We start from the raw sequence: 27,126 nt of genomic DNA, 5'->3' as shown, positions 1-27,126 counted from the left end.
ATCGTGCCTGCCTGCCTGCCTGTTCTTCTGCTCACTGAGGTCCACCAGTACCCTCTGAACCCACGACACCTCTCCCAAGTCGGCCACTGGATGTTCGGGAAATGTGGATTGATTGCTAAAGCCCCACCCATGGTCCCTGCCTCACACAGAGCGCTTCCCACCTAAGTGCATCCTTTTTGTGCAGTGAGGGCTGACTTATGGCTACCGAGTCGCCCACGTTCCGCACAGATGATGCTCCTCTCCTGAACGTGCCTCGAAGCCTGACGAGGCCCAACACCTCTCTGAAGTGCTACTCACACTCCATGCACGGAGAGGGACTCCTCCCCATCTGGCTCTCTGGTGCAGGATGAAGTTTGACTGACTGCTCAAGTCTTGCCCCTTCTTACTGTATCCTCTGGTGTCCGATAAGATTTGCCTTACAGCTAAAGCTTCACTCACACTCCCTGAAAGCACAATACTTCTCCCCGGAGTGTGTCCTCTGGTGAACAACGAGGAGTGATTTCTGGCTCAAGGCATGGCCACACTCACCGCACAAGTAAGGCTTCTCCCCTGAGTGTGTCCTGTCGTCTATGCTGAGGGCTGACTTATCGCAAAAGCCTTGGCCACACTCCCCACAAATATAAGGCTTCTCGTCTGAGTGTGTCCTCTGGTGTTTTCTGAGGGCTGACTTATCACTAAAGGCTCGTCCACACTCCAGGCACACATAGGATTTCTCCCCCGAGTGTGCCCTCTGGTGTCTGATGAAGTGTGACTTCTCACTGAAGCCTCGCCCACACTCACTGCAGACATGAGGCTTCCCCGCAGAGTGAGTCCACTGATGTCTAATGAGGATCGACTTATTTCTCAAGCTCTGTCCACACTCCCTGCACAAATAAAGCTTCTCTTCTGAATGTGTTCTCAGGTGTCTGTTGAGGTTGGACTTCTGGCTAAAGCCTCGGCCACACCCCTTGCACACATATGGCTTGTCCCCCGAGTGTGCCCTCTGATGATTAATAAGGATCAACATCTGGCTGGAGCCTTGGCCACACTCACCACACACATAAGGCTTCCCCTCTGAGTGTGTCCGATGGTGTCTGATGAGAGTTGACTTCACTTTAAAGCCTCTCCTGCACTCCCTGCAAACATAGGGTTTCTCCTGTAAGTGGGTCGTCTGCTTTGTAACAAAGTCTGATTTCAGGCTACAATCTAGTTCGTGTTCCGTACGGTTGACCACTCCCGATCTTGAGGCTTCTCTCACTCCCCTCTCTGTTTGCCCAGGGTTTTTTTAGCCTTTGGGCTGAGATGGGCTCTGTTTCTACCACCATGGTGCCTTCTCTAGTTCTTGCTGACTGTCCTCGGGGAAGGCTGGGGAATGCGCCTGAGGTCTCTGTCTCCCCCGTCCTCACACACAAGGGTTGGGAGCCACCTTCCCTCCGGTGACCTTCTGTGTTTCCACTCCAGCAGCTCTGAGCAGAATACTGCTGCTCCTGATGCCCCGGCCCGGAATCCCCTGGATGGAAGTGATTCTCTACACATAAGCCCAGGAAGATCTGAAGCACATGTTGGCTGAGGACTTGCTGACAGGAGAAGGCCAGAAGGCAGGAGGCACAGGGCTAGATTTCTGGCTTTGGTTCTGCTGGAGAGAGAGAGTTTTCAGTTAGAGAAGTCCTACGTGGGGCCGCTGGGCAGCTCCACCTTGTCCTGGGACATCTATAACTAACTATACATGTACAACACAATTTGTTTTCACCAATAATTCCTTTACATTCATTTCTGCACATTCCATCTTCTACTGCGATCCACAAAATCCATAACAAAACTATCTTCTACATGGGAGACAGGAGCCTTTCAAGTAAGTGCTGTGTGCTATAAACCGCTTCAATCACTTTAGCCTTCCCCTTCTACTAAATGACCTAAGTCATCGACAGTCCCAGCGATACATACTGTCCACAACTCAGTTCTACTTGGACGTAACAGTCTCTGTGATCTATGTGGAAATCACCTTCGTGTCTTTTCTTATTACAAAACGAGACTGATAGACATAAAAAGCCACTTGGTCTGGAGGGCTTCCAAATGTAGGAAACGGTATATGAATCAGTGGTTAAAGAGATCGTATATGAAATAAAACTGAATGTCAGGTTTCCCATCTACATACAAATACTTGTTAGAAATGTCTAAGTGCTAGGTTCTCTGTCAAGCACTGTGGACTCAGCAGTAGACAAGAAAAATACGGTCCATGATTTCAGGATTCCAGCACCTTATGTCCAAACCAATCCCATCACAAGGACATCAGATTGGCTATAGGATTTGCTTCGGCCAATGATTACTGAAAAGCTAGTGCTACTTTCAAACAAGATTTAAGAGGCACCGTGTGGGTACCTGGGTGGCTCAGTCAGTTAAGCATCTGACTTCAGCTCAGGTCATGATCTCAGAGTCCTGGGATTGAGCCCTGCATCAGGCTCTGCACTCAGCAGGGAGTCTGCTTCTCCTTCTCCCTCTGCCCTTTGCCCCTCTTGTGCTCTCTCTCAAACAAATAAATAAAATCTTAAAAAAAAAAAAAAAAGAGGCACCACATGGTCCTATCATTGCTTTTTTCCCCTCTTCTTTAAGAACCCCATGACTCAGATGAGCCTGTTCCTTTTGTCTGAATTCCAGAAGCAAAAAAAGCTGAGCCACAGCTGAACTTAGACAACAAGCAGTATAAGTGAGAAAGGAACATTTGCTATGACAAACCACCAAAGTCTGAGGTGATTTGTTATCACAGAATTACCTAGTCTAAGCTAACTCAAAAACTCCCCCTAGGAAAGCTTTAAAGATTATTTCAGTGGAAATTGGCCCACTTATGTCTAACAATACCCAGGAAGAGGAGACATCATGAGTATGTGAAGAATGAGAGGGAAAAAAAGCTGATTTTGGGACAAAAACACTATGACCTCAATTTTTGACAAGTCTGAGAATAAACTTGTGCCATCTTAACCTAACAGAAATATAACTTAATTTGTGCTGTGTAACCTAATAGAAATATAAAGATAAAGCAGAGGTGACAGAGAAAATGGGTTTGTTGTATGTGATGTGCAAAATCATTAAAGTTCACAAATTGTTTAAGGGTGTGAATAGAGACACAGAAAAAAAAAAGTATGTGACACCAGTCCTCTAGATCAGCCCAAGAAAGGAGAAAGAAATAAGAGAAAAGCCCAAAAGAGCCCATAAGAGGCTGGAGAACTGTAGAATATTATGTGTTGAGCAAAATAATCAAGGCTTTCAGTATTGAGAATAATCTAAACCAGGTCATTTTAACATTTTCCTCTGAACCCATTAAATGCATTAACATAGAGGAAGAGAATAATAGGACAAGAGGAAACTAAAAATAAAAACACAATCTAGTGAGGCTGACTAGCTAAGGCCAAATCAAAACACACAGAACCAGACTGAAATGGACGAACCCGTCCTTAGTTAGATGGAACTCAAAATAGATGGAATCAGATCAAAACACATGGGACAAGATGGAAATGAAACAAAGAAAATGTGATTAATTCATATAAGGGAAAGAGCTATGCCATTTGAAGGAAACTGCTGACGAAACTTCTGCCTGAAACTAGTTTGTGTCTCCAAAAATGTGACCCTTCTCTACATACTTTATCTAGAAATTTAGGAATATGTAGAACGGCACTCTCTAATACCGTAGCCACTAGTCACACGGGTTTACCTGAAAGGTGGCTAGTCTGAACGAAGATGTGCTCTCGGGGTGCCTGGGTGGCTCAGTCATTAAGCGTCTGCCTTCGGCTCAGGTCATGATCTCAGGGTCCTGGGATCAAGCCCCGCATCGGGCTCCCTGCTCAGTGGGAGGCCTGCTTCTCCCTCTCCCACTCCCCCTGCTTGTGTTTCCTCTCTTGATATGTCTCTCTCTGTCAAATAAATAAATGAAATCTTTAAAAGAAAAAAAAAAAAGATGTGCTCTCATAGCACATTGAGATCATAGTGTTTTTCTTCCAAAATCAGCCTTTTTTCCTCTCATTCTTCACATACTCAGTGTAAAATACACACCAGATTTTCAAGACTCAGTACCAAAAAAATCTAATTAACTTTTCTATATTGATTACATGTTGAAACGATAAGATTTTTTACATACTGGGTTAAAGAAAATGTTATTAAAATTAATTGCATCCATTTATTTTTACTTTGTAGAATGCGGTTACTAGGAAATTTAAAATTCCCCACCTGGATCGTAGGCTATTCCTACTGGACAGCACTGATCTAGAACAACGGGGCCCTCTGTTTCTGTACGGTCCACAACTTCAGAATGATTTTTGAATTTTTAAATAGTTGGAAAAAAAGTCAAAAGAATAAGGATATTTTGTGATACATAAAAATTATGTGGAATCAGGGACACCTGGGTGGCTCAGTCAGTTAAGCGTCTGCCTTCGGTTCAGGTCATGATCCGGGGTCCTGGGATCGAGCCCCACATCGGGCTCCTTGCTCCAGGAAGCAGGTGGGGAGCCTGCTTCTCCCTCTGCTTGCTGCTCCGCCTGCTTGTGCTCGCTCTCTCTGACAAATAAATAAATAAATAAATCTTTAAAAAAATATTATGTGGAATTCAAAATTCAGGGTCCACAAATCAAGTCTTATCGGAACATAGCCTCGCTCATTCGTTTACATGTTGTCTGTGGCAATTTAGCACGCGAAGGGCCAACCCCAGAGCAGTTACAGAGAGACCATACAGCCCCACAAAACCTAAAACACTTGCCATGTGGCCCTTCACAGAAAAAGCTGGCCAACTCCTGATCCAGAGTAATGTCCCAATTGAAAGTGTTTACCAATCCAGTTTTAAACAACCGATGTAAGTAGCCCTGAAGAGCCTGGATATGTGAGAAGTTGAACTCGTTCTTTTCAGAATACACCGTTCTCTATATCAAGTTCTTCTGGGCTCCCCTAGGCTTTGTGTTAAAATCTGAGGAGCGCACAGCTGACACATAAAACCCATTCCTGGCCCTCGGACACTAGGGATTTCACTGGAGAAATGATCTGCGAATCCATCTGCAAACCTCAAGCAGTCCCCTTTGCTATAAGTAAGGCCACTGTCTACGTGTGGGCCTATTTCTGGACTCTCTTCTGCTCCACTGGTCCACCTGTCTGTCCTTAACACCAATACCCCACTGTCTTAATGACCGCGGCACCCCAAGAGATCTTGATATCTGATAATACAATTTCCCCAGCTTTGTTCTTCTTCAAGAAGACCTTGGCGATTTGGGGGCCTTTGCATATAAAAACAAACCATGATGAAAAATGAAGTACAAATAGTACCATAAATGAATCCCAGACATAATGTTGATCAAAAAAAGCCAAAAAGGGGGCGCCTGGGTGGCTCAGTCGTTAAGCGGCTGCCTTCAGCTCAGGTCATGATCTCAGGGTCCTGGGATCGAGCCCCGCATCGGGCTCCCTGCTCCGCGGGAAGCCTGCTTCTCCCTCTCCCACTCCCCCTGCTTGTGTTCCCTCTCTCTCTCTGTCAAATAAATAAATAAAATCTTAAAAAAAAAAAAAGTGCTTCTTACCCAGAAAACTGCTTAGGCTTTGCAATGTCTGCCCATAAGCAGTGGTACACAACGAGGGCACTTTTAGCTTACGCCCAATCTCGAGAATAGTGGCAGCAGGTCAATGTGCAAAAGGGGGAAATGATGTGATCCACATACTTAAATACTCCATAAACTAAGTATCCACAATTTAGATTTTTGTAACAAGAAATTCAGTAGGTATTTCACTTTAAAATACTGGAGACACATTTGACAAGAATGTTTTTCGTACCGAATGTTCCTGACACAGGGCCTGACAGCGACAGTGACGTTTGAGGGCCACACACAGCACGTTACCACTTACCACAGATATTACAGACGGAGGCAGGCGTAAGAGGAATGAGGGGTTTGCAATGTGTACCCCTCCTGAAACTCAGAACAGTACAAAGACCACAATTTTAATTCTCCATAAAGTTACTTCTTTTTTTTTTTTTTAAGATTTTATTTATTCATTTGACAGAGAGAGACACAGCGAGAGAGGGAACACAAGCAGGGGGAGTGGGAGAGGAAGAAGCAGGCTTCCCGTGGAGCAGGGAGCCCGATGCGGGGCTCGATCCCAGGACCCTGGGATCATGACCTGAGCCGAAGGCAGATGCTCAACGACTGAGCCACCCAGGCGCCCCCCTAATGTTATTTCTTATAACCTAAGCAGTGGTGCTCTGTGATCACACATTGGCCTGGGCTCCCTCAACTGCAAGTGTATTTTAACTGTCATACTAGGGCAACTGGCCTTTCTTTTGGGTATCTAATTTCCTGAAAAAGCCCAGTTGGTCTAATGGACCTGCCAGCCTCCTCTTAACTGCTCACCACCGAAATTTCCATTGTTTTCCATAGCACACTGAGGCTTCAACTTCCCTACGCTGTGTTGCAAACAAAGCCAGGCCCCTGAGGGAGCACCAGGCCAGCTCAGTTCTTAGGTCTGCCGCTCCCCCAGGGCAGGACGTCCCAGGCACTCCGGAGCTGGGAGCAAGATCAGCGGCCCCTGCTCTCAGTAACACTCCTGCTCCAAGAGAGGGGTACCAAACAGCCCATTTTTTTTTTTTTTCCTCAGCTTGCCCCTCCCGGCCTGGGATCCCTGCCCTAGGAGCAAACTGCAGAAAAGGCAACAGGCCCCTCCAGATTCTTGACCTCCTATGCCCAGGACGGAGCTTCTATCCTACAACGAGGGGCCGGTGGAGGAAGAAGACCCCAGACGGCTTGGCCACACTTGCCTGCAACATTGAGAATTGCTGGTGGCCTGTCCCTGCCGGGGGTGGGGGTGGGGGTGGGGGGGGGGGGACGACACATGAGGTCCCAGACTGAGAACTGGGGGGGAGAGAGCCCATCTTTTTGGCTGCACCCACTGGAGTAGAGAGCCTCCACGATACCGAGCTGGAGGTGGAACAGGAGGGAGCAGGCAGGGGGACAAATACCATAGACACTTGCTTTTCTTACTGAGACTTAGGAGATTTCCTTGAATAAATGTTTCTCCGCTTGCTCTATGTCCTTAGGACAATTTCCAGACTTTACATGGTTATGCTTCTTGTCATTTTGGATGTTTTGCTGGGGAGAGGGTCCACTAAGAACCTCACACCACCATTCCAGACGTGCTTTTCCTTTGGGGCGCCTGGGTGGCTCAGTCGTTAAGTGTCTGCCTTCGGCTCAGGTCGTGATCCCAGGGTCCTGGGATCGAGCCCCGCATTGGGCTCCTTGTTCAGCGGGGAGCCTGCTTCTCACTCTCCCTCTGCCTGATGCTACCCCTGCTTGTGCTCTTTCTCTCAAATAAATAAATAAATAAATCTTAAAAAAAAAAGAAGTGCTTCTCCTGTGTCCTAGGAGTCTGACTGTCAGTCCACTGCCAGGGGCTGGCCACTGGTTAGAAAGCTGGAGGCTAGCACTTTGCCTCCACTCTTACTATTACCATGATGGAACCATTTCAACCACGACAATAAAAATCACTGTTACTGCCATCATTTCTTGTCTTTACACATTTTTCCAAAGAACTCGGAGGCTCGAGAACAAGGATGGTGTATTTATCAACCTGTTGGTTAGGCTTGCAGAATCTCATCCCCATCCGTGTGAAAGAATGCATTACATTTCTGGTGGAGAAGAGACGACTGGGGGTTTGGATCGGGGGTGAAACACTGTATCTAGAGAGAGCATTCTACAGGAGTCATCCATCAAATAATGATGAATGATAATGGGATCGAGACCGGAGGGCTCGGAGGGCTGGAAAATATGCTCCCACATTTTTAGATGGGGATTTATGTAAGAGCAAGAAGGCTATTCAAGGGGCACCCGGGTGGCTCAGTAGGTTAAGCAGCTGCCTTCGGCTTGGGTCATGATCCTCAGGTCCTGGGATCGAGCCCCATGTTGGGCTCCCAACTCAGTGGGGAGCCTGCTTCTCCCTCTCCCTCTGCTCAGGAGCTCTCTCTCTCTCAAATAAATAAATAAAATCTTTTTTTTTTTTTTAAAGAAGAAGGCAATTGAATACATTAGAAGGTGCAGGAGCTGGAGAGGCAGAGCCGTCGAACTCCTGGCTCCACCATGTGGAAGACCAGTGTGGCCATGCACAAATCACACACCCCTCTGGGCCGGACTTCCTCCCTCTGAAACAAATGGTCTCACCACCACCGGCAGCATCCTCTTCCAGCTGTTGTCGAGAATTATGGAGGAAATGCTATCGTGTCTGAGACTTGTCTAAAATAATCCAGTGAGGGAAGTGAGGGGTAGAAATGACGTAAGACTGGCCATTGTCGGGGATTATTGAAGCTGGATGATGGGACCTGAGGGCCTGTTATTACTCTGCTCGCTACTTCTCTATATGTTCCAAATTTCCAGTGATAGGTGAATGGATAAAGAAGATGTGGTGTATTGGGCGCCTGGGTGGCTCAGTTGTTAAGCGTCTGCCTTCGGCTCAGGTCATGATCCCAGGGTCCTGGGATCGAGTCCCACAACGGGCTCCCTGCTCGGCGGGAGGCCTGCTTCTCCCTCTCCCACTCCCCCTGCTTGTGTTCCTGCTCTCGCTACCTCTCTCTCTGTCAAATAAATAAACAAAATCTTTAAAAAAAAAAAAAAAAAGAAGACGTGGTGTATATATACACAATGGAGTATTACCCAGCCATCAAAAACAGTGAAATCTTACCATTTGCAACGACATGGATGGAGCTAGAGAGTATTATGCTGAGCGAAATAAGTCAGTCAGAGAAAGACAAGTATCATATGATCTCACTCATATGTGGAATTTAAGAAACAAAACAGAAGAACATAGGGGAGAGGGGGAAAAGGAGAGAGGGAAACAAACCATAATGGACTCTTAACTATATGGGGTGCCTGGGTGGCTCAGTCCGTTAAGCAGACGTCTGCCTTTGGCTCAGGTCATGATCTCGGGGTCCTGGGATCGAGCCTCGTGGCAGGCTCCCTGCTCCGTGGGGAGTCCACTTCTCCTTCTCCCTCCGTGCCTCCCCCCACCTGCACTCTCTCACTCATGCTCTCTTTCATTTTTTTTTTAAACAACCAGTTTTTTTTTTAAGATTATTTATTTATTTATTTGACAGAGAGAGACACAGCGAGAGAGGGAACACAAGTAGGGGGAGTGGGAGAGGGAAAAGCAGGCTTCCCACTGAGCAGAGAGCCCAACGTGGGGCTCGATCCCAGAACCCCGGGATCATGACCTGAGCCGAAGGCAGACGCTTAGTGACTGAGCCACCCCAGGTGCCCCTCATGCTCTCTTTCAAATAAATAAATAAATAAAATCTTTAAAAGAAAAAAAAGAGAGATGCTTAACTATAGAGAACAAACTAAGGGCTGCTGGAGGGGAGGTGGATGGGGGAGGTGAGGTAATTGGGTAAATGGGCATTAAGGAGGGCACTTGTGATGAGCCCTGGGTGTTATATGCGACTGATGAGTCACTGAATCCTACTTCTGAAACCAATATCGTACTGTATGTTAACTAACTAGAACTGAAATAAAACTTAAAAAAAAAATTCAGTGATAAAAAGGTAACAAGATGTCCAGTGCACAGTATCCTTAGCTAGGGCAGATACGGAGTAAAACTTAATAGTACACTTAAAATTTTTAATAATCTGTTTTTCAAAAATACCACTTATGTTCAAGAGTTTCCTGGACTCTTCATATTAATCTCGGGTATATTTTTGAGCAAAGAAAACCCAACACACAGATGACCAAGACAGTCCTGACACAGACATGAACGACTGCCTTTCCCCTTTTCAAGAAAGAGAATATCCGCTTATTCTCTGGGACACAAGCCAGTGTTTCAGGGGGGAAAAGAAAGTAAAAGTAACCCAGCTCACCAGCATTTGGGACTGGTCCTCCATTCCTTGGAGCCAGTCAGTAGGGCGAGAAGGCAAACCTGGGGGAAGAAGCAGCAGCTCTGAGGGGCCGGGCCACCCAGGCTGCTCCCCGAGCAGCTCCTCTAGGCCTGGTGGGGAGGAAGGGGTGCCTGGGCACAGCCGTGTTCACTGAACCCAAGCCCCTGCCCCCAGCCCCGGTGCCTCTCCAGACCCAGACCAACTCTCACCTTCTGCTGGGTGATTTTAAGTCCGGTCCTTCTGGTCTCTGCGTCTTGCTCATCTTCCCTCCAGAGGCAAAACCTGCCCCCAGCCCTGCTCTCGGCGGGCAGAAGGATCAGGCAATGTTATGGCCCCAGAGTCAGCCCGGTGTCTGCAGTGACTTTCTGCTAGAGGGCCAGGTGTAAGTTACTTCACCTGAAGATCAACTTCTGCCGCCTGGGGGGACTTTTTGGAGCCTTACTTGTGAAAGCCCATCTTGCTTCCGTGAAGCCAGGACGTGTGCAATTGAGAAGCTATTCATTGCCAGGAGCTTTACTGTGGCCCCTGAGCCCATGCCTCCTCCGAAGGGGCCCTGTCCTCTCACACCTCCTCATTCAACATGGCGCCTCGAGCTCCAGGGCCTCCTTGGATTTCTTTCCGTCATCCCTTTCCAGCCTGTATACCCTCAAATCTGTCCCCTGCCACTCTTCCTTATCTGTCGAAATGTACAATTACTTCCCACCCTCACCCTCAGATTCAAACGCCACATGTCTTATGGTGGAGCCTGAGTCAGAGTGAAGACATGGCGTAACGCCTGTGGAGAAAGAGGCTCAGAATGTCTCCTTCCAGACCAATCTGGGCAACCAAACCCAGCTCCTGACTCCCCTGGCCCTAGGTTCCAGCTGTGTTCCACCCCGTGTCCCTGTACTCTGAGGACCTGGGGTCTCAACAGAGTCCTTCTTCCTTTAGGTCAGGCTCCAGGCCTCACGAGGATTCTGTGAAGGTAACCCCGACCTTCCTACCCACATGGCCTTATCAGAACTGTGCATTGGTGTCTCCAGATGAACCCAAGTGAGAGTCTTCCACCCATGTGGCCCCAAAGGAGGCAGGTGGTGTTGGAGCTGAACCACCCTGAGAAGCACCTCAAACACCCTGTCCAAGATCTCAGCCCCAAGGACTGCAGTCATACTGTTGCCAGGTACCCTTTGGAGGCTCACTAGGTCCATCCCTTAGTTCCACAGGCAGAGATGGTCACTCCCTCAGACAAATCCAACCCGGGCATCTCACCTTACTCATGCTATGTTGCAATTTTTCTCTTTATTTGTCTATCTTTACTAGATTAAGAGCTTCTGGTAAGAAGAAATACATCTCAGTCATTTTGCTAATCCTAATGAGTAGGCCTTTGTGGTAGATTTTACCATTGTTCCCAATTATTTATTTCTCTATAAAAAGACTATACTTCCCTGCCCCTGATATCAGGCTTGGTCTTGTGACTTGCCTTGGGTGGTGGTATGTGACTGAAAGGGACAGTGCCACTTCTAAGCACTACATGATTCCACCAGCTATCTTGTTCTGAGAGAAGCGTGTCCCCAAGAGGGGCGTTGGTCTACTGTAAAAGGTCATGGTGCGGAGCTACAAAGCAACTTACAAAGGAGGAGGAATAAGACTGGGGTTAAGGGGTGCCTGGTTGGCTCAGTCGTTAAGCGTCTGCCTTCAGCTCAGGTCATGATCCCAGGGTCCTGGGATCGAGCCCTGCATCAGGCTCCCTGCTCCGCGGGAAGCCTGCTTCTCCCTCTCCCACTCCCCCTGCTTGTGTTCCCTCTCTCGCTGTGTCTCTCTCTGTCAAATAAATAAATAAAATCTATAAAAAAAAAAAAAAGACTGGGGTTAAAGCTAGCTTGCTGTGTGGGGCTCTGAGATCTGGGGCGGGGGGGGTCATGTGTTTACTGCAGGACAACTTGGCCTCAGCTAATAAATCTCTATAAATCTCTGCTCCTAGTAATACTAACATCTATAAAACGAGTATTGTCCAGAGTTCATGAATCTTCACAACACAGCCAAGGGGTAGACACTGCTATTCTTTCCATCTCACAGAGAGGGAAACTAAGACACTAAGAGGTTGGTTGACGTGTCCTTAAGATTGTAGCTATGAAGTGTTGGAGCCAAGCCTGAATCCAGAATTCTCGTTCCAAAGCCCATCCCCTTCACCATGGTCTACAATAATGCCCAGCAAACAAAGGACTAAATGAAAATGCCAAGAGTAAGCAGATGTCCACAGGGTTCAGAGTTCACCCTGAAGAAGACAGGACCCTCACAGTGAAGGGGAGGGGAGGTCTGTATCAGTCAGGATGGGTCAAGTTCTTCTGTAATGATGAATACTCCCCCCACAATCTCCGTAGCTTAAAGTAACGAAAGTTTCTTTCTCGCTCCAGCTCCCTGTCCATCATGTGTCATCTGTAACTGGGCTCAAAGCCGTCTTCACTCCGGGACCAAGGCTGCTCCTGCAGCCTCTGTCTGGAACATGGTCAGGAGGAGTGATAGAGGAAAATGAAAGATGGAGAATCATACTTACAAATTTGACCCAAAATGATACCTTAGACCACAGCTCATTAACAAATCAAGTTACATGGTCACTTCTGAGTTCAATAGGGTAGGGGCACATACTTATAGGGAGAGGCCACACAGGAGGGATGCTAGGATAGCCAATGACCAAATGACACTACTACAAGGTCAAAAGGCCATAAACTGACTCTCCCCCAGCCCCAGTCCCTGCTGTCGATTGGGACTTCAGTGCGCTAGGATCTGGGGCTGTGCCCAGGACATAAAACTAAAGGGCATGTGCCAGTCCCTACACCTGCCACACCATTAAGAACAAGCAGCGATACTGACCAAGAAAAACCTAACTCAGCATAGAAAGACCAAGACTCTATCATGGGAGATCTAAAGCAATGAAGACAATGCTGCTCTTCAGAGCCTAAGGTGAAGTCTGACCATCCAGCCAAGAAGCAACACTGTAGGCAAAGGGGACAGTGCGATCAAGTGAGAGAGGGAGGGAGGGGGGAGAAGGAGAGACAGAAAAGACCAGAAGAAATGGGTGATTTCCTAGATGAATAGAAATAGCCTAAAATCAAGTAAAAAAAAAAAAAAAAGGAAAAATTGTTAACCAAAAAAGAAAACGAAAAGACAAAGACCTCTCCCAAAGGCATTGGCCTCAGACAATTAAACTGGGCAACTCTAGCAAAACTTTGAGGAACAGGTCACTCTGTAATAAAGATTAAGAGCCCCAAAGCATTAAAACATGCTTCCTAAGTCATTCATCAAGGACGCCAAAAGTAAGCAAGGGCACTACAGAAAAAAAAACCAGGGATCAATTCTACTTATAAACCTAGGTGCAGGGGGGCACCTGGGTGGCTTAGTCGTTGGGCGTCTGCCTTCGGCTCAGGTCATGATCCCAGGGTCCTGGGATCGAGCCCCACATCGGGCTCCCTGCTGGGTGGGAGGCCTGCTTCTCCCTCTCCCCCTCCCCCTGCTTGTGTTCCCTCTCTCGCTGTGTCTCTCTCTGTCAAATAAATAAATAAAATCTTTAAAAAAATAAAAAATAAAAATAAATAAAACTAGGTGCAGGGGCGCCTGGGTGGCACAGTCGTTAAGCGTCTGCCTTCGGCTCAGGTCATGATCCCAGGGTTCTAGGATCGAGCCCTGCATCGGGCTCCCTGCTCCACAGGGAGCCTGCTTCTCCCTCTCCCACTCCCCCTGCTTGTGTTCTCTCTCTTGCTGTGTCTCTCTCTGTCAAATAAATAAAATCTTTAAAAAAAAAAAAACTAGGTGCAAAAATCCTAAATAAACATGAGCAAACTGAATCCAGCTGTACCTTAAAGAAATAATAATACATCATTACCAAGTAGACTTTATCCCAGGAATGGACAAGATGGTTTAACATCAGAAAACCTACTGTGTGAAGATAACTTTAGTCTTCTTTTAGTAAACTGATTGTGTGTGTGTGTGTGTGTGTATTTGTGCCGAAATATATGTATAAACCTATAGTAAAATATTTCTACCTGAGAATCTCCTTATTCACATGTGACCCAACTGTTAACATTTTGCCGGACTGGCTTCATCACATCCATCCATCCACATAGGAGGGTACACGGATACTCGGTGTAGCAAACCTTTCAACTTCTCCACATGCATGTAAAATGTCATAAGAAAATGTTGGGGAAAAGATAGGATCCAAAAAGACTTAAATATTTACAATATATATAAATGAGTGTAAAAAACCAACTTCAATCTGCCTATTGCTATTTCCCAGAGAAATCAATTTAATTATTTTCACTGTCTTATTTTCCCAACAGTAAATAAATCTCTTACTCCATTGTAAGAGACCTCAGGAATGAGAATCTATCTATGGCTATAAAGACAATATAACATGAAATCTGCAGAAAACAAACATTTGTAGGCACAACTTGTGTCACAAAATCCTACATCTCAACACCACCACACGGACAGGATCCTCGGGCAGTGCCATTTGATTGTTAATAGGTGTCTCAGAGATGGCAAATGATACAATTTATATATGATACATCCAGATTCATTTCACTGTCCTTTTCTGTTTGCCAAGCCCACTGTGACACATCTATTTCCTTATAAAAATACAAACATTTGGGGGCACCTGAGTAGCTCAGTCGGTTCAGCGTCTAACTCTCGGTTTCCACTCAGGTCACGATCTCAGGGTCCTAGGATCCAGCCGAGTTGTGGGGCTCCCTGCTCAGCGGGGAGCCTGCTTCTCCCTCTCCCTCTGCCCCTCCCCCGGCTGGTGCTCTCTCGCACTCTCTCTCAAATAAATAAATAAAAGACACTTTAAAAAAATCATAATTAGGTCAGTTTTTTTTTAAGATAAAAAAGCTAAACCATAAGGTTTAGAGATGCATACTTAGGTGACTGACCTTAGTGAAACTCAGGAAAAGGTTACTTTTGGAAGGAAGGGACAAAGTTGTGATTGGAATGCAACAAATGGGAGGAACATCTGGGAGACCAACAAAGTTCTCCTTTTTGACCTGGGTGTTCACTTTCTTCTCATTCTATACTCTTTTGTGTGGCTTTGTTTCCTGTGTTGCGTTTTATAATCAAAAAGAAAACATATAATGGCACAAAAAATAAAACTGTGGTGTCAGAGCAGCAACAGACAGTAAATGGAACAGAACAGAGAGTCCATGTGTCTTTGGGGGTTAATGTATGGTGAACGCAGCATCTCAACAGAGCCAGGAAAGGACAGCCTCGTCCCAAAGAGTGGAGACAAGCTGCTATCTGATTGGAAGTTAGATTCCTAGCTCATGCCTTACATAAAAATAAATTCCAAGCAGTGTAAAAGCTAAAGATTAGAAACAAAAAAATATGAACATTTAGAAACATATAAGAGAATATACGGAGGACCTTGGGGAAAGACAGAAGATCTTCAGAAAGAAAAAACATATATATATAAAATCCAGAAGCCATTAAGGAAGAAGTGGATAAATCTTACTACATATCGATTAAATACTTCAGTTTAACCAAAGACACCTTTAGGAGAGGTGGGGTGGCATAAACATGTATGTATGTGTTTAATCTTTGAGTCTTTTCATAAAAACAAAATACAGGGGGCGCCTGGGTGGCTCAGTCGTTAAGCGTCTGCCTTCGGCTCAGGTCATGATCCCAGGGTCCTGGGATCGAGTCCCACATCGGGCTCCCTGCTCGGCGGGAAGCCTGCTTCTCCCTCTCCCCCTCCCCCTGCTTGTGTTCCCTCTCTCGCTGTGTCTCTCTCTGTCAAATAAATAAATAAAATCTTAAAAAAAAAAAAAAATACAGGAAGGATACATAGAAAATTAATAAAACTGATTATCTATGGGAAATAAACCTGTCTTTATTTACATTGGCATGAATGTGTCCTAGAATCCAAAAAACCAAAACAAAACTTGAAAAAATGAATTTAAATTTAGCAGGGTGGAAGGATATAAAGGGTCAACTACAAACATCAATTATGCTTACAAATACTGGTAGAAACAATCGGAAACTTACATTTATTTTTTTAAAGATTTTATTTATTTGAGAAAGCGCACGTGCACACACGAGTTGGGGGAAGGGCGGAGGAAAAGGGAGAGAATCCCAAGCAGACTCCGTGCTAAGCATGGAGACTGATTCGGGGCTCGATCTCACATCCCCAGAGATCATGACCTATGCCAAAATCAAGAGTCAGATAAACTTAACCAACTGAGACACCCAGATGCCCCTGGAAACTTACATTTAAAAAGCATTTCCCAAAGCATCAAGAACACAGATGCATAGGAATAAACTTACAGAGAAATGTTGCTGGGGCAAGGATGGTGGCAACCTGGTCTGGGGTAGTATTCTCCGTAAAGGCCCTGCCCTTATATCAGTCCTGGGATCCTAGGGAACCAAGCAAGGCCTCTGAGTCTCAAATGGGACATTGCAGGACACAAGATGTCAGAATAAGCAAAGGAAATCCGCCCGTGGTTTGGAGCTCAGAAAGCACTGTAGGAATGCAAAAGGTGGGTGGTCTGCACCTGAAGGTGAGCTGTCAGGAGCCCAGAAGTCTTCTCTTTCTCCACCCAGTCCTCTCTGTGCAAACAGGGATATATAAGCAGGTGGTGAGGATGAAAGAGGCAGCGTGAGCTTCAGGACCGTCTCCTGGCCCCCAGATACCAGGCTAGAAATCCCCAAGTTTAAATGAGGGATGCTTCTCTTCCTTTAAAGCAAAAAGAAAGGCTCAGATCTCTCAGAGAAGAACGTAAATAGCTTCTAAGGGACATAGTCAGCTGTGGGCATCAGACTACAACCTGCCCTGATATGCTCCAATTAAATAGGGAATTAATCTTTTTTAACGCCTCTTGGCCTCAAGTTGTAATATTATCAGGTATAGTTACTATTCACTAAACTCTTACTGTATACCAGAGACAATTCCAGGCACCGTACAAATTTCACCTCTTGAAGACCCCATAAGCTAGGTCTTGTGATACATTGAGGCAGTTATAAATCTTGCTCAAGTTGACAAAGCTAGAAAGTTCCTAGATCTGAACTCTAGCTGTAGAGTGCCAAGCCATTTGGGTCAGGGGTAATGTCAGCAGCGGTCCAGCCCTGTGGGCTGTAACAAGTGTTATCCACACACAGGGTTGAGGGGATGTCTATGAAACAAGACTGGCTGCCAATTAATAGATGTTGAATATAATGATAGGTCCACAGGGGTTCATTGTTCTACCGGTAGGTTTACAATTTGTCCTTACCAAAAAAACTAAAATAAAATTAAAGTCCTGACACCTGAACCCAATCAGATGCCAGAAGTGATTTGGATGGTCGGCCAACAGCCCTCAAAGGTCCCTGCCCTACCTAATCCCACTAAGTCCCACACCAGTGGTTTGACCCCCGACACACAAGGGGAAAGCAGAAAAGGGGGAATCGGCCAAAATGGCCACTCACATTACAACCAAACCCGAGATCTTTGCCACGAGGCAGCATGCCAAGACAAACCTTGGGACAACGGGTCCCAGAGAAGCAGACCTGCCCCCACTCCAAAAACTGCTTAGATGCCAAGTCCCGGCAGTGCAGTGCACCATCACTGGAGGATGTTCGTCCCAGGCCAAAACCTCCCCCACCCCCTAAAAGCCCCCAGGGACTCCAGACGCTCCCCCATAACCTCCTAAGTGTATATCACCCACACCAAGCTCACCTCCACCCACCCCCCAACAAACCAAGGCACAGGGGAGCCTGAGACGCTCCGCACACACCCCGATTACGGGCCCGGAATAGTAAGCCCCACCAAAAGCAACCAACACAAAAGTTGACATTCACGATCAGTCCTGGGTTTCCACAACTCACCAAGCTGAAGACCCAAGGAAATGCTCCCTCTCCCAAACACACCTGGGCCTTTAGGGCCCAAGCCTCACCTCCACCCCACCACGGGGGATGTTTGCTATCTGACCCTGGATGAACTCATCCCCAGGCTCAAATAAACCGTGAGAATGCACGCTGGGGCCACCCCCATTCGGAAATTGTTTGGCCCAGTTACACTTCTTACAGTCCAAATTGAGACTCAGACTCTGAAAGGGGAAATGTGGACCTAGCCAGCAGGGCATGTGGTGCAGTCTTTGCCTCTGTATGGAAAAGTAGGGTCTTAGCCTCTGGTGTGGGGAGTGGGATCTTCGCTCCTCAAACGGGAGATGGGGACTTAGCTTCTGAAGCTGAAATCTGGACTCAGTCTCTGGAGGGGGGAAGCAGGGACCTAGGTGCTGGTGGTCTCAATCAAAACTGCTTCTGTCTGGGGAAACGAGGGGCCTTTATGCCAGACCTGAAGAGCTCCCCCTAGCGAGTGAGAGCAGCAGGAAATTCTGAGATGAACGTGCTTCTGAGTTTGTTTGCAGGGGTAAAGTTTACAAAGAACTTACGAAGCTTATAAGATTTGTTTGAAATGAATGAGTGGTTTTGAGCTTGATTTCACATAAACTCTTAGATACACTCTAAATTACTCTAAGAATGTCCTTTCAAGAATGCTTGAGTGGGGCTTGTGTTAATATTAACTTTTACATATGAATTATCTTTAAGGGGCAATAAGAAGTTTCAATTGAAATGAATGAGTGATTTGGAAGTTGATTTCACCAAAAGTGCTTCGCATTGAATCTATTTACTCTAATTCCTCCTAACAAGGTAGATTAAGGAATAATGACACATTCCCTAATACCGCTTAGATTTATCTAAATTGATTTTAACTCATTTTTATTTTCTCTTTCTCACCATTAAACGTTTCCTTAGAGGGAAATGTCTGATTCTTAGTTTGTTTACAGAGATAGTGCTCACTTATACGCATAGTTTAGTTTCACTTTATTTTCACTAACTCAACATGTTACTTTTGATTTACTTTACATATAACTGTGTGATGTGAAACTGTTTTTACTTGTGACGCTGTTTTTACTTAACCTACTTAATTTGCTCCAATTCGCACTAAGAATTTTTGAGGTGACGGTGTGTTTCTGAGCTTATCTGCACATGTAGAAATTTTTACATAGCACTTTAAAGCTCATACATTTGATCACAAATGCGTGATTTTGAGCCTGATTTTGATGGGGTTTTGGAATATAGGTGAGGTTCAGTGGGGTGGAGTCCGGAGCCGAGGACTAAGAAAGAATTCTTGAGACATGTTTGGTGCAAAACGGCGGAGCTGCTGCCCCGGGGTTGTGAGGGGTGGCTGATTATATACTATGGGGTTGGGGGCGGTAAGGAAAAGGGAGGTTTCAAGAGACCTTTCATATGCTAAAGAAGACTCACAGGACACCAGAGGCCTTGCCATTGTCACGTCAAGGTTGTTCACCCCTCTAGTAAGGCATTAACATTAAGATAGTTGGGAACTTCCTGGAGGAACATTACACTCTGCCCACTTCAAGTATCTGTCAATGGGCTGCAGGTTATAAAGACATTTAATTGTATCTACATTCCCTTCTGGAAGCTAGGTTATTGATAGAAATGCTTTGTTCTTGTAAATTGCTAAGACATTTGTAAACTGAGGGAGCCTCGTGTCTTGTAGGATTGTGGTCTCTTTAAGTTAACTATTTGTTTTCCTTTCCTTAGCTTTAGGGCAGCCAGGAGTGCCTAAGGAATGTCACATACATCCTATGGGGGGGGGGGGGTTGTGGGGTGTCAGCTTCTGCTTTGTCCTCAGCTTCCCTTCTGTTCCCTCATCAATTTCACAGAGATGCAATATGTTCTAATTTCCCATAGGAAGTTAGGTTAAGGAATGCTACTTAGATTTATCTTAATTTGTTTTAACTTGCAATAAGATATTTAGTTTGAGATGTGTCTTTCTGAGCTAATTTGTTAATTTGCCTTTCTGAGCTAATATGCTCTAGCTCCTGATAAGAAGTCAATATAGCTTAGTCTTAATGTTGACATTAACTGCTTAATTACATTTATATTTGCTTGAACTCAGAGTTCAAGTTTTTTTTAATCAGAGAGAGAGTGAGCACAAGCAGGGGGAGTGGCAGGCAGAGGGAGATGCAGGCTCCCCGCTGAGCAAGGAGCCCAGTGGGGGACCCCAGGATCATGACCTGAGCTGAAGGCAGCCACTCAACTAGCTGAGCCACCCGGGCACCCTGAGAAGTGACTTTTACCATAAAAACAAAACATAGTTCTGCTAGTCTGCATCAGACTTCCAACTTCCTAATGAAAGCCTGTTCTGGGTTCTTATGTCACAATCAAAGCCATAGTAGAACTGATGAGAGAACAGAAGGCAAGCTGAGGACAAAGCAGAAGCTGACACTCCGTAACTGCCCCCCCCCCCCACCATGGGATATATGTGACATTCCTCAGGCACTCCTGGCTGCCCTAAAGGAAAAACAAATAGTGAATTTGTAGAGACCATAATCCTGCAAGACCTGAGTCTCCCTCAGTTTACTTACAAAAGCCTTAGCAATAGCTCCCAGAAGGGAATGTAAATACAATTAAATGTCTTTATAACCTGCAGCCCATCGACAGATACTTGAAGTGGGCAGAGTGTAATGTTCCTCCAGGAAGTTCCCAACTACCTTAATGTTAATGCCTTACTAGAGGGGTGAACAACCTTGACGTGACAATGGCAAGGCCTCTGGTATCCTGTGAGTCTTCTTTAACATATGAAAATCCTTTTGAAAACCTCCCTTTTCCTTACCCCCCCACCCCATAGTATATAATCAGCCACCCCTCACAACCCCAAGGCAGCAGCTCTTTCTGCCCAGGGGTCCTGTCCCCGTGCTTTAATAAACCACCATTTTGCACCAAAGACGTCTCAAGAATTTTCTTGGTCGACGGCTCCCGACTCCACCCCACTGAACCTCACCTATATTCCAAAACCCCATCAGAACGTTGATTTTATTTATTTATTTATTTATTTATTTATTTTATTTTTTTAGGTAGGCTCCCAGTGTGGAGCCCAGCATGGGGCTTGAACTCACTACCTTGAAATCGAGACCTGAGCTGAGATCAAGCATCACACACAACCGACTGAGCCATCCAGGTGCCCCTAGAAAGTTGATTTTAGTCATCCACGTAATTTGTTACTGTTTCAGGTTCTTCCTTTTGTTTTCCTATGAATTCTAAGGAAAATCTATTTGGGAAACTGAATTTCTTTGGGAATACCTAATAACCTAGCCCAGAAATCATCAGCCAAAATAAATAATCACTGACTACAGCAGCCAGTTATTAAAGCCTATTATTCTCTTATCTTGAGAAATTCTAATGTTAAGAATAAAAAATAGGGGTGCTTATCTGGCTCAGTCGGAAGAGCATGCAACCCTGTATCTCAAGGCCATGAGTTTGAGCTCCATGTTGGGTGTAGAGATTACTTAATAAAAACTTGAAAATAAATAAAAATAAAAAGCTACTTTTGAGATCAAAGATCTGAGCCTCTTAAATTATACTGCTCAAAAAAATAAAAAATAAAAAATAAAAATAAATAAATAATAAATTATACTGCTCAGATGCATCTACAGTGGCTCTAACAAGAAATGCTGACCTTGGCAAAGAATTGTGCGATTTTGAGGCTGTTTTCACATATGCCGGTTAGTATCTACCGGTGCTGCAGCTCGCCCAGTCTCCCCAGGCCTCTGCGGAGGCTGGTTCTGGTCCTGGCTCCAGGGTCGGTTCCCACTGCGTGCCCCTGCCCCTGCCCCTGAACCCTGCGGCCTGCGCAATCGCCAAGTCCCGGCTCTGGCCCACAGGGGGCGCCCGACGGACCTGCCAGGACCCGGGCAGGCCCAACAGCTTCCCGGGCCACTTCTCACGTCGCAAGCGCGCGGATGGGAGAGCGGCCCGATGGGCGGAAAGCCCCATGTGCCGGGCTACGCGAGACCCCACCCGGCTCCCCTACTGGCCCATCAGCGCCCTCCCCTACCTGATCCCTCCCTGGCCCGAGGTCTAAGGCGGGGGCATGGGAGGAGCGCGGGGGCGCGGGGAGGACTTTTAGGGGGGACCTTCCTTACAGCAGGCCCGGGAGGCCAACTTCCCCATTCTCCATTCAGAAGCTGAGTCCCTCGCTCGAAGTCTACCTGAAACCCCGCCGACCACTCCCAGTGCTTAGCCTCCCCTCTCCCTTCAGGGGCCAAGACCCCACGGTTTCCTCAGGAGTTCTGAATTGTTCACCCCAAAGGCTAATCCGGAATTTTTAACCAAGGTCAAAGTCCCCACCTTCGGCTCCAGAGACTAAAATCAAAGCCCTCCAGACAATAAAAACAAACATCAAAAAAAGTGAGGACTTATGAGCTCTTACCCAAGTGACTAAGAGAGATAAATGATGTCCCTGACAAACATAAGCATCTTACGTGAAGTCCCTCTGCGTCTTTTCCAGCTTTCTTTGCTGTGGTCCATGCTGGCCAGGCAGCATTTCAACCAACCGGTCTAGTGGTTTCCCTGGGGGGTCTTAAAAGGGAGAATTTCCTGCTCAGTATAAGGACTTTTTCTCCACCTCAACCTGTGCATAATTACCCTGCTGTTCTAGTTTATCAGATGAGCCCTGTCTCCTATAAGAGGGAGCTCTAGAAACAAAGTGGCAGAAGAAAACATCTGCGGAATGGGGCGGGGGGGGGGGAGAGATTCCCGTGGTATAAGTGGCCAAGGATCTTCAAGCTGTTAAAGCCTCCCGGTTTAGGGTTTCCTGCCCTGGGCTCTGCTCTAACCTCAGCCAGTGACCGGCAGGCCGTTTGCACACCACAGCCTGGACTTAGCGCTGCTCCGTGGAATGAGTAGAAACTGCTCCCCTGCAGAGCTAAACGAGCTGGAGGGAGCACGGCAGGGGCAGAGAGAGATGGGGCAGTAATAGGGTGGGTTGGACCCTTCTGCCACTGGGGCCACACCTCTGTGAAGCGGTTGCACACCGTAAAGGGCTTTGTGGCAGGTGCACAGAGGAACTGAGGAAAAGGGGCCGGTCTGTGCCTGATAAAAGTGGGGCCTGCCGTGCACCACGGGTCCACGCCCTGCAGCTGTGAGCCAAGTGAAGGTGGGCAGGCATTCCAGAGACCCCTCTGAACTCCTCGGGGCTTCGAGGTGTTCTGTTTATAGCCATGTTGTCTCCCTCTATGCCCAAAGGACCCTTGTAGGGGTTGTAGCCGAATTACCTCCACCCAACAGATGAAGAAAAGGAGGGTATGGAAATCTTCAGTATCTTGCTTATGACCTACACCTAGTTGGGGGCTGAAGGAGGATTTGTTACCGCCTGTAAATGGGGTTTGACTTTTCTCATTTAACGCATTTGCCTGTGAGAGTTTTCCAGTTGTTAATCACCCTTACTGCGACAGGCAGAAGTAACAGAGCCCCGGAATCCCGGCTCCCAGCTCTCTTGCCCTGACTCTGCATCCTGGGGCGGAGGCAGGAAGAAGCAGACGCAGAGAATCCGTGGCCCATAGACGCCATCTGGCTGCAGCTTTTCCCTCAAGGGCTGTGTAGGAGAGGTGCCTAGACAGGGCTCTTGGTCTGTCTGGCTCTAATCTGGCAGGAACTGCCCCTGCCCTGGGACTGCTGTCCTTCAGATCACAAACACCTGGGTGTGAGTCTCCCTTCCAGACTAAGAGCCCGAAATGGCAGAGACAACTCTCCCAGTTGCTTGCAAACCAGACCCTTCTGCCCCACCTTCAAATCCTAAATGAGAAAAGTCCAGGAACTGAGAAATACTCTGTTCATAATACACACCTGCAAATCTTGGGGAGGGGGGTGGAACATGTGGCCAGTGGCCAGATCTTCCATGGCTTCTGTGCTCCCCGGCACCACAAGCAAGCCCAGCAGTGGGTCTTCGCTGCAGCTTAGCAGGTGGAGGGCTGCGCCCGGCGGCGATCTCAGCTCACACCATCCGGCTAGGTCATTATCGCCTGTCACCGGAGTCTGCATTGTGCTGCTTTACAGCGTCCCGTGAGCAACACTGGAGGTTTTGTAAGCAGATACCCGGAGCCAATTATATATACATATATATTTTTTTTTTTTAAATGGGAGAGAGAAATTTACAATGGCACAGAAGCTTCCCCATTAACAAAGGTTTTTGAGACAAAAGCACCACTGCATTTAGATGCCCTGCAACTTTTAGTTGAAATCCTACATTATTTCTGTGGTTGTCATATTGGACTGAGGGTTTTATTTCTCGGATCAAGCCACACCCAATGAAAGAGAATGATGACAGAGCTTACCACGCTCAACCCGAGCAAGAGAATTGGTCACCGTCCTGGTGAAATATTGAGAGCACACCACTCCAATTATGGCCCTTCAGAACAATGTTTATGTTGAGTTGAATGTCCAATAAATGCAACTCAAGTCTTAAGTAGCTAAAGCCAGAGAAGTCTGTTGGAAAATGTCATTCCAAGTCATATATTTTTTTTTCCGAGTCATTTTTAAATGTCGAATGGCCAGTGTGCCCAAGGCCTTGTCGCAAGTCCTGAGAGCAGTAACCTTCAGAGTTGTGCTCTGGGCAGAAAGGACAGTAGAAGCAAAAGCAAAGGAAAAGCATAGTCCCGTCCTGAGAGCAAGGTGCATTAGTAGGTTGGAATGGGACTGATATGCAGAGGCAGAGGGGAGCTGGAGGGGGCCTTAACTGACACGATAGGGAGTTTGAGGCTGGGGGGGGGCGGTTCTGGGGCAGGGTGTTAAAGCAGGGTCAAGATGTGGTCAGACTTCTGCTTTGGGGGCTCCCCCAGCTGCCATGCAGGAGAGAGACAGTAGGGGCAGGACCAGAAGCCCGGTGCCAGGTGGAAGGCAAATGCAGGGACCTTTGGAAGGAAGGATGTGGTGTGGTCCAGATTTTTCCTGAGAGGTGAAGCGTGTGGAGGCTAGAAGCCTTGCCTAGGAGTGAGAGAAGTCACCAGGGCTGGTCCCTGTTCCCGGGGACTGTGGGGACACATTACTTATCTTAACCTCAAGTTCCTCATCTGTTAAAAAAAAAAAAAAGGAGGAGGAGGAAGAGGAGAAGGAGAAAATGAGACTATCAGCCTCAGATGGTTGGGGTGATAAATAAGTCATTTAAAGGGCTTGGCAAGTGCCTGGTAGAAAGGAAAAGAGAGATCTTTCGGAGAGCTCCCGGCCAGGACGGAGCACACGGCACCATGCAACACATGTGCGATGTGAATAAGAGTTATAAAATATTAATGACATTTCTTTTTGTCACTCCTTGAGCAAGTGGCTCAAACCCAGGTCCCTGTGCCTCACAAGCCCTGGCTTCCCGTCCCCTGCTGCTGCTTCCCAGGAACCCTGAGGGGGGCTGGAGGCTTGGAGATGAAGACAGACTCTCCTTCCTCCCTTCCTCAGGGCAGGGTGACACCCGAGGGTGTGTTCACCTCAGGAGTATTAATGTGAGTGGTGTGCAACCAATAAAGCAAAATACTCCGTGTTCAGTTTGCCTGCCAAACTTGGACTTTGAATTCTCTAGCAATAGTTGTCATAGCCTTAGTTGTGAGAGAGAAGACATTTCTGAATTCCCAGCTTGCCCCTTGTGATGTGGAGCCCCCCCCACTTCCGGCAGGGACAGCAGAAACAGCCCCCGAAGGCAGGGGTCTCTGCTTTAGTCACTGATGGGTCCCCCGTGCCTAGACCTGAGTCAAGCCCTAGTGGGCGCTCGCCATTCTCTGTGGGAAGCAGAGAAGTGGTGTGTTCCCTGGTGTAGACGGGCCAGGTGCTGGATGCAACGGCATTTCCCTCCGGCAACGAAGGTGATGCAGAAAGCCTTCCTCCTCAGACAACAGAGAAGCCGGAAGGGCTGGGAGGGTCCTCACTTGTCAGGGGAGGCGGGCAGGTGAGCTGGGAGAGCCCTCAGCTAGGGGCGGGGGGACGGCGGGTTGCTGCGGCGGGCACAAGGGGCCCTGCAGGGGTTCGCTCTGGCTGCAGGCACACTAGGACCCCCCCCCCCCCCCCCGGTGCTATAGCAAGGAGGCTACAGAATGCAGCAGAGTCCCCTCACTGCCCTGGAACCCTGGGGCTGGGGAGGTGCTGCAGGAACCATTAGGATGAGAGAGGCCAGGTGACAAAAGGAAAGTTCTAGGGGCACCTGGATGGCTCAGTCCTTGGGCGTCTGCCTTCAGCTCAGGCCATGATCCCGGGGTCCTGGGATCGAGCCCCACATCGGGTTCTCTGCTCGGTGGGAGGCCTGCTTCTCCCTCTCCCACTCCCCCTGCTCGTGTTCCCTCTCTCACTGTCCCTCTTTCTCTCTGTCAAATAAATAAAATCTTTAAAAAAAAAAAAAAAAGGAAAGTTTTAAAGCCTGAGCTGAACCGTGTGCATTTCAGCTGCTACCTACCGCATGGGATGGTTCTTGTTCCCCTTCCCTTGACCAAGGTGGCCAGGCCACGGGCCCTCCTGATAAGTAAATAACAAGGTCTAGGAGCAGGTTTATAACCATCATACTTTCAAAGTAGCGATATAAGCATAAATGATACTTTGAGAAGCCCCCCACGGTTTAATGGGCTGAGAAAATGTTTGTGACTTCTCCTGGGGACACAATCACACATTTTTGAGGGAAATGCTGAATGTCAGTTGAAAGACTAAGAAAAATGAAATTGTTATGTCCCCCCCCCCCCACTTTCTGCTCACAGGGATCCCAGGTGAAGAACCCCACCCCCTAGGGCCTGACCCGATTCAGAGTCAGGATCGACTCTGAACTTCTGGTTTCCAAAGCAGCCAGATTTGCCCTTTTGGAAGATGGGCAGCAGTGGGAAGAGCTGCAGAGTAAGTGACAGGGAGCAGGAGGGGGAGCAGCTCATCAGAGGGGACCCAGGACTCGGCATCAGGATTCCTTGGGCGCGGCCCAGACCTACTGATTCGAATGCCCGATGTCAGTCCTGGGAATCTGCATTTTAAGCAGAAGCCCCGGTGATTGATTTTCACCAACATCCTAGGACTTCCCTGGTGCCCTGTCCCGACCAGAGACTCAAGAGAGAGGGAAAGAGCCCTGGACCGCTCCTCACATCCCCCAGGGCAGGTGGCTCATGGCTGGGAGGTGAGCTGTCAGCTCCTGGCCCCTCCAGGGCCCCTCCGTGTGTAAGTGATGCCTGAAACGTGAGGCCACGCTGCCTCTTTGCTGGGGAACCTGAGCGGAGGAGTGTGTGGCCGGATTGAAGGGCTGGGACCTCCCCACCTCCCGCCCACCTCTCTCCCAACCTTCACCTACCTCCAGTTCAATCTCTAACAAGCCAAGGAGCCCTGACTGCTGGCAGGGCCCAGAAAGAGAGCCCGGCCACCATGAGGGAGGAAAGGCATCCCCGGCGGAAGGTGTGTGTGGACCAGCAAGCCGAGTGAGCCAGCGTGGGGGCTGAGGAGCCCCGCGGACC

At 47.5% G+C, this 27,126-nt stretch overlaps 1 protein-coding gene across 1 annotated transcript; it reads right to left on the bottom strand.

Annotated features, from left to right (window-relative positions):
• Positions 1 to 382: 382 nt before the first annotated feature.
• ZNF343 (zinc finger protein 343) lies at positions 383 to 23,707 on the bottom strand. Its single transcript, XM_078057460.1, is given in 5 exon segments — positions 383 to 1,267; positions 1,269 to 1,612; positions 6,981 to 7,031; positions 23,114 to 23,261; positions 23,513 to 23,707. Coding segments are annotated over 5 exon segments (1,623 nt in total).
• Positions 23,708 to 27,126: the final 3,419 nt, after the last annotated feature.

The sequence above is a fragment of the Halichoerus grypus genome, chromosome 10 (genome assembly GCF_964656455.1).
Source record: "Halichoerus grypus chromosome 10, mHalGry1.hap1.1, whole genome shotgun sequence".
NCBI lineage: Eukaryota > Metazoa > Chordata > Mammalia > Carnivora > Phocidae > Halichoerus > Halichoerus grypus.
This window is presented reverse-complemented; position numbering and strand designations above follow the sequence as displayed.